The sequence below is a fragment of the Talpa europaea genome, assembly GCF_964194135.1.
Source record: "Talpa europaea genome assembly, chromosome: 2".
In the NCBI taxonomy this organism is placed as follows: domain Eukaryota; kingdom Metazoa; phylum Chordata; class Mammalia; order Eulipotyphla; family Talpidae; genus Talpa; species Talpa europaea.
This window is the reverse complement of record NC_140068.1, coordinates 19,977,643-19,985,184: the sequence shown is the minus strand read 5'-3', so window position 1 is coordinate 19,985,184 and position 7,542 is coordinate 19,977,643. Positions and strand designations below refer to the sequence as shown.

The 7,542-nt window shown below is 46.0% G+C and overlaps 1 protein-coding gene across 1 annotated transcript in view; it reads left to right on the top strand.

Moving 5' to 3' along the window:
- Positions 1-6,924: 6,924 nt before the first annotated feature.
- The window catches only part of HECA (hdc homolog, cell cycle regulator), a gene marked incomplete at its 5' end in the record, with an annotated part of 42,171 nt that continues 41,553 nt past the window's right edge, over positions 6,925-7,542 (top strand). The window contains one exon of the mRNA XM_084227899.1: positions 6,925-7,195. Within this exon, the coding sequence (XP_084084025.1) occupies positions 6,925-7,195 (271 nt within the window). The remainder of the gene's footprint in view (positions 7,196-7,542) is intronic.

Here is a 7,542-nt window from a genome sequence, read left to right as displayed (position 1 = left end):
ATTCATAAAATTTTATTCTACATTATCACCAAAGATTGATTGAAATAGTGAGAAAGGAAGAACTAGTGTAAATTCATACTTTTCCCTACTATTTTTTAACTCCCAACTTTATTGAGGTGTACCTAACAAAAAAGGTATATATGTACAAAGACCCCAATATTTTAATATACACATACACATTCTGGTATAAAGAGAAATGGCAATAAAATCTACCTTTCCTGTCCCTTAAACTAAACTAGAAACTCTTAGGCCTTAAAATTTAGATCTCAAGAAATGTTTCATGTAGGTGTCATAGGCAGTTTCTAAAATGGGCTTCAATGGGAATATCCAATCCCTCTCATGCTCCTGAATAATTTCCTCCCCTTGAACATAGTGACTTACTTCTAAGAAATAGAGTGTTGCAAAAGTGATGTTTGTTACTTCTGAGATTAGGTTACAAAAAAGGACTGGCTACTATTTTGCTTATCCTCTCCTGCTCGCTTCTTACTTGGGAGAAGCCACTTGCCCTTAGCAGATGCAAGGAGTTGAGGGAGGGAGGTCTAAGGCCAACAGACCTGAGGAAGGGAATCCTGTCAACAACATTAAGAGAGAGTTTGGAAATGGATTTTCCTCTCCCAGGTCATGACAGGACTTGACTGCAGCCCTGGCTGATGCCTTGACCTTGGTGTTGTGGGAGATCTTAAGCCTGATGACCCAGCAAAGCCATACCTAGATACCTGACTCACAGAAACCGTGCGATAATAAATGTTTGTTGTTATAAGCCACTAAAATTATGGGGTAATTTGTTAGGCAGAAGTAAATAATTAGTGCAGTAGTAAAAGAAGCATTTAGAGAAGGCCAATCCTGAATTATCTGGGTCAAACCCTGCAGACAGCTTAAGGAAGGACTGGTGAACTCATGCTTCGGAATGGTAGCATAGAAAAATACTGACTTAATTGGGAAGAAACACAGAGGATCTTGAAGAGGAAATCTAATAAAATATCTGAATTTTCAAGACCACTTTCAAAGAAGATATCAGAAATACAAGGTATAGAAATTGATAGTTGCATGACCACTGCAATTGCTGAGGAAAATATTGCTACTGTATTACTTCTTGATATTCAAAGCTGGCCTAGACTAGTATTATATAGTTCTGCTTAAATATTATGCTAGCCGTGGGGGAAGGATATTAAAGTAAATATACATAAAAGTAAAAAAAAAAGTAATTAAGTAGTATTGGGGAAAAAAGGAAGCAAGGAAGAGAGATAGGGAGGATGTGGTGAATTCTTGTTTCCTTACCTAGTTAAAGCAGTGTCTATGGCTTCCTTTATCTCACTCTATGCTCCATACTTATTCTTGTTCTCATGCCTTTTTAAAAAGCTGATCTTGAAGGCTTTCCCATGAAGTTGCTTTAACAAATTTGCCTCCACTCTTTATATTCTGTTCATCTGAGTGATCCACACCCAATACTTCCTTCCACCAAAAAAAGGGAAACAAAATGAAACACTCTCAACCCATTTTTTTATTTAATTTCAGGCTAGAAGCTGATTTTCATGTCTTTCATGTATGTGTGTTGTGTTTCTCCCTGCCCCCATTAGAATTTGGGTCTTTCAGTTTAGTTTGTTTTTTGCATATGCATGGAACTTGGAAGCAAAATCCTCTTTTTTTAATTGATTAAACTTTTTTATTTTCTTGCATTTTTGTTCATTTTTGTACAATATTTGATTTCTCCCCTCAGGTGTAATCCCCATAAATCTCCCACCACCATAGCAACTGTTAACTCATCACAATAGTTCCTTGTGCTCTCCCTCCCCTGTTTTGACCCCTCTCCCTCCTCTGCTGTCTGCCTCAGATCTATAGCTTGCCCGCAAGTGTTGTCTTTTTTTTTTGACCCTTTGTTTGTTTTCCCTATATTCCTCCTCTAAGTGAAACCATCTGATATTTTCTTTTTTTTTTTTTTTTTTAAATAGTTTTTTTTTTTTTTTTTTAAATAGAGGCATGCTTTATTTATTTGTTTGCTGGTTTGTTTGTTTGTTTTGTTTACACATGCACTGGGTACAGTCAGAAGCGCGGGAGGGTGAGAGAATTCACCAGAGCCAGAGCGGGGAGCAGAGCAGGCAGAAGGACCGAAGTACACTGCTGAGGGGAGCAGCGGGCGGCAGGAGAGGTCTGCACGCCATGTGGGACCCTCCTCTGGTGGCCGGGGAGCAGCCGGGGATCGAACCGGCGCCGCAGAGGCCGCGCGCAGTTTCGCAACCCAGCGCTCAACCGCTGCGCCACCGGGGAGGCCCTGATATTTTCTTTTTTCCTTCTGACTTATTTCACTGAGCATGATCCCTTCTAGCTCCATCCATGTTGCTGCAAATGGCATGAGTTTATCTTTTTTGATTGCTGAATAGTATTCCATTGTGTATATATACCACATCTTATTGATCCACTCATCTGTTTCCATATCTTAGCTATTATAAATGGTGCTGCAATAAACATAGAAGTAAAGGTTTCCTTTGAAATTAATGTTTTTGTGTCCTTTGGGTAGATTCCCTAGGAGTGGAATCTCTAGGTCATATGATAGATCCATTTTTAGTAATTTGAGGAACCTCCACAAGGCTTTCCATAGTGGTTGGACCAGTTAAGCAAAGCCCTCTTGATGCTAATGTCACAAGAAGATAAACAAAAGATGAGAGATATGATCCCTGTCTTTGGAGAATTTAAACTGTTCTCCCTGAGGTGAGAAGACAATAGAAAGATAACCTACATAAATCAGAAATATGTGTGTGTGCATTAACTGTATTTTACAAAATAAAATGGTTTATAAAGCAATACTTAATTTCTGTATGTAATGCATTCTGATACTTTAAATTTTGTTCCAGTTTTTAAAAAATGCTCATAGAAACTCTCTGAACTGACTTTACAACCTGCTAACCATGACCAATGGCTTGGAGAGTATTGAGTGGTACAAGTCCAGGGAAAGATGTCTCGGAAAAGATTAGACTTGATCTTTCCTTTATAAGAAACATCCTGTTTAGATTGGGGGACCAGGACAATGCTGATACTGAGTTGGGACAACCGTATAAACAAAGAAGACACAGATTGGAATAAGCCATAGCTCAGGACTCACAGAACAGAATTCCTGTCTTTTAAAATGACTACTTTTATAGATTATGGAAATAAGTTTAAAGTCACAACTAAAGGCCCAAAGGGAGATTTTTGAGAGCACATACCTAACATATATTGATAATATCTTGAAGGCACAATAAAAATACATTGATAATTGGGAATAGTGTAATGGTATTTAGTAATCTATGTTATTATTTGTGTTAGTATTCCATTTTCATCAAAGTTCTTTATATTAAACATGTGGGTATAGAAGATGCTATTTTCAGAAAAGAAAAACTTATGCATAGAGATAATACAGGTTGCTCAATTTACTTGAAATGACTTTAGCAGACCAGGCTAACTGTAGCCCAAATGACTTACCTACACTCAAAAATTCAGAAGACAGTCACAAATGTTAGCAAAAAAATCAATCAGAACAAGAGACCTGAAATAATGACCACTCATTTTGTTTGACCCATCTCTTAAGATTAACTTGTCCTTTTTCTCAAGCATGTTGTTTACCTTTGATGACCTTGATTTGTTGCTGTGCTTTATTTACTTTTTCAAAGACCTGACTGTTGAAGCCGGGGGAAAGCTTGGGTAGAGATATAATTTTATTGAAATTCATTTCAGAGAATGTGAGTTGATCAGGGAAATTAATAAAAGAGAAGCCAAGCACATTGACTAGTTCCGTTTCCTAGAGCTCTTCATATTTCTTTCTGGAAGCATCTGAGGGGAAGGCTTTGTGTTACTCTTTTACTATTTAGGCAGATTCGCCCTTTCTCTCTCCCTTTCTCTCTCTGGGGGCCTTCCCTTCTCCCCATTCCCTTTCCTACTCTTTCTTTCCATTCAGAAATTGTGAGAAAAAGGGAATGATAAAAAGGCTAAAACAGCAAAATTCCTGTGAAATTTTTGCAAGTCCTGTGGAAGTAGAAACTGAAGTCCTTTCACCTCACTTAAATTGTGTTTCTAACATCTTGATTTTAGTATATTTTTGGGTAGCATATAGTCAAAACTATTCCTCTGCATCAAATTTGAATAAGCCTAAAAATAGATTAGCATGGGCGAAGGGGCCCAGCTTCTTTTTCCTCCTTTTCATTTGGTTTCAGTTTGAATGAGAAAGAGGTAGCTTACACAATTAACAAGAACAGCAACTGGCTGAATGTCTGTGTGTATTGAGCCAAGTATGGTATTTTTGTGGGAAAGTTTCCAATTCTTAAGTCTCATTTATGGAGAGGTGGGAGGCAGCTGGTGTGAATGTCTGTCTGCAGGGTACATGCACACTTATTCTGATCCAATATGGCACGACAGCAATGTGTTTATTCAAGAAAATAATTACCTCAATTTTCTTGTACTCTAACTTACAGTTTCTTCATTCTCATCGCCTTAAAAAAAAAAAAAGAAAAGAAACAAGAAAGACCAATGCCAAGATCATCAAAATACTTTGCTATCTCTCATCACCTCTAGTGGGGATATCAATAATGAAGTTAAGTCTAAGTGGGCTATTAACTCAGTATCTTCATGGATAGCTTCTGAAATTTCCATTTAATTTATCATCGTCATAATTTCCTCCAGTTTTCAGAATGTCTTGACTGAATTCATGCTTTCTTTCATCCCTCATATCCAAGTAGGCAAACAGATCTCACTAGTTACCTTCAGAGCATTTATCCACTTATTTATTCATGCATTTGTCATACATTCATTATATACCTAGTGTGCACCATGTAACTGTACTAGGTACCGAGAATACAATGACTATGACAGACATAGCTCCCACCATCATTAGAGTTTATAGTCTAGTAGGGGCCCAGCCAAGAGACAAGGAATATATTGGCAATTTCACAATCAGGTGTACCAACTGTTAGGGAAGGTACAGGGAGCACAGGGGTGGGGGTGGGATTGGAAAAGGGGGTGAGTCTAGCTTTAGCTTGTCAGAGACAACTTCCTTGAAAACTGATGATTTAGTGGAGGCTTTTAGGTTCAGAAAAGTGCAACAAGATTAAGAGTGTTTTAAGCAAACACATGCTCTGGGTCAGGCTTTCTGTTAGACTCTAGAGTGAGCAAAATCCTTGCTCTCCTAGTGCTTAGAGGACACTAGGGTAGGGGAGAAATAGACACAAAAAATAGTCACAAATCCATCCATCCATCCATCCACCCATCCACTCATCCACCTATCCACCTATCCGTCCACTCATCCATCTATCAATTAGTACAGTCCTCTAAAGGGTCACTTTCCTCTAATGAATATCAGGGAATTAAAAGTTTCATCATTTTGTTAATGAGAAGTCCAACTAGCATTTGCTCCCAAGAATCAGGAACTTCTCCCTTCTGCTTCAAGCATTGTTGTGGACTCCACTGTGAATATCCAACACTCCTGGTCAAAAGCCTCCTGGTGAGCCTGGGAGGGCACTGTGCTTCCCTACCTACCTCTTTATGCTTCTCAGCACAGCTACAGAGTCTTTCCAAAGAGCTAGCTGGATTCATTACAGATTACACTAGAGAAGGGGAAAACTGTACATCACCAGCTAAAATAGTTTGGGGAAACCACTTATGGGGAAAAACCTAATTTATACATTCAACAAACAAATGTTAGCTGTTTCTTGAAGTTTCCAAGATTGATAAAATCTACCAATGGAAATTTCATTGAGTGTGCTTTCACTGAGTATTAGGAAATCAGCAATCATATAAATTGACACCATGATTAGAGCTGGATGAGGGAAATAAACGGGGTTATCCTTTTGATAACTCTTTGGGGAAGGTGTCTGTTATAGCTGCCTGAGGGAAATGAGATGCTGGGACCTGTGGATGTGAAGTCGCTGATCTGTGGAGAAGGTAGAATTCATTTTCAGGAAAAGACCTTATGAAACTTCTCGGGGTCTCCTGCCCTCAGATCATCGCCTCTCTTCACAGGTGTCTCCTTCTCATCTCCTGCTCACGGAGGGGGTCACCTATCTTTCAGGACAGCTCAGCTGTCTCCACCAAGGCTGGGTTTCCTCCAAGGCGGGGGGGGGGGGTGCTCCTCAGTCATGGCAACATTTAGTTTCATCCTGGGATGGCGAGCCCAGCTTGAAAGGGCAGTTTCACCCCTAGACCGTGTCCCCTTCCCATTCAGGGAACCTGCTGTTCATGCCCACAATCGCCCAATTTCACCTGCTCCCGAAGGGCAAAATCTTTCAAGGGATCATCGAGCCAAATCCTTTGTTTCGCATTCCTGTTCGACTACGTTTTTGAACCAGATTTCACGTCTCACTCGTGTTAAGGTGGGGGTCAGGGGTCGGGCGGGGGGCGGGGGGGCGGTCACAGAATAACTTCACCGGCCTCGGGTTGCCCTCAAGGCCGCCTCAGGCCCGGCAGCAGCGCGCAGACTCCGCGAGCTCCACGGGCCCGGGAGGAGGGGGCGCCCGAGGAATGACGTCACTCGGGGACGGCGCGGGTGGCTGGCTCTGCGCGTGGCGTGACGTCACGCGGGCTGGCCGGTTCGGCGTGAGGTCACCAGGTGGGCGCGGCCAGGCCGGCTCTCGAGTGACGTCACGGCCGGGGGCGGGGCCAGAGCGTGTCAGCGAAGCCGAATCAAAACAAGCCGGAGACCCGCCTTTTCCCTCCCGCTCGGGAGCTCCTCGCTCGCGCCCCGAGCCCGCGGCGCCCGCGCGGCTTCGAGCCTCGGGTGGCCGCGCGCCGGCCCCTGGAAGCCGGGGAGGGCGCGGCGGCCGGGATGGCGCGGCGCGGGCCGCGCGGCTAGACGGGCGCCGGGGGAGCCGCCGGCCCGCACCCCCATTCTCTCCCTCCGCAGCCGGCCCCGCGCCGCGGGGCTCCCCCTCCGCTGAGTCGGGACACCTGGAGGCTCGCGCCATGCCCAACCCCAAAAACAGTAAAGGCGGCCGCAAAAACAAACGCGCCAACAGCAGCGGGGACGAGCAGGAAAATGGAGCCGGGGCCCTGGCCGCGGCGGGCGCGGCTGGCGCGGCGGCCGGGGGGGCCCTGGCGACGGCGGCCGGCGGCGGAGCGGCGGCGGCGGGCGCGCCGGGCACCGGGGGCGCGGCGGGCACCGGAGGCGCGGGCGCTGGCGCCGCCCACGCCGCGGCCGCCGCGGGGGCTGCCGCCGCGGGCGACGCCAAGAACGGTAAGACGGGGACGCGGGGCGCGCGCCAACTTCCTCCCCGACGGGCACGGCGCGGCGGCGGGGCGCGGGGCGCGGGCGGCGCGGCCGCTGCGTGGACAATGCGAGTCAGGAAGTGCGCGCCCCGCCCCTCCGCCCCGCCGCGGCCGCCCCTGCCCCGAGCCCACGCCCGGCCGCGGGCAGGCGCGCGCGGCCCCCGCCGGGTGTCCCTGTCCGCCCCGGCCGCGCACCCTGGGCGCGCCCCGGCCTCGGGGCGGCTCTCGGGGGGCCGCGCCGCGGGAGCGCTGCCCTCGGGCCCGGCTCGCGGGGCCCGCGCTGCCAAAGCGCGCCGGGTGCCTGGTCCGGAGGGA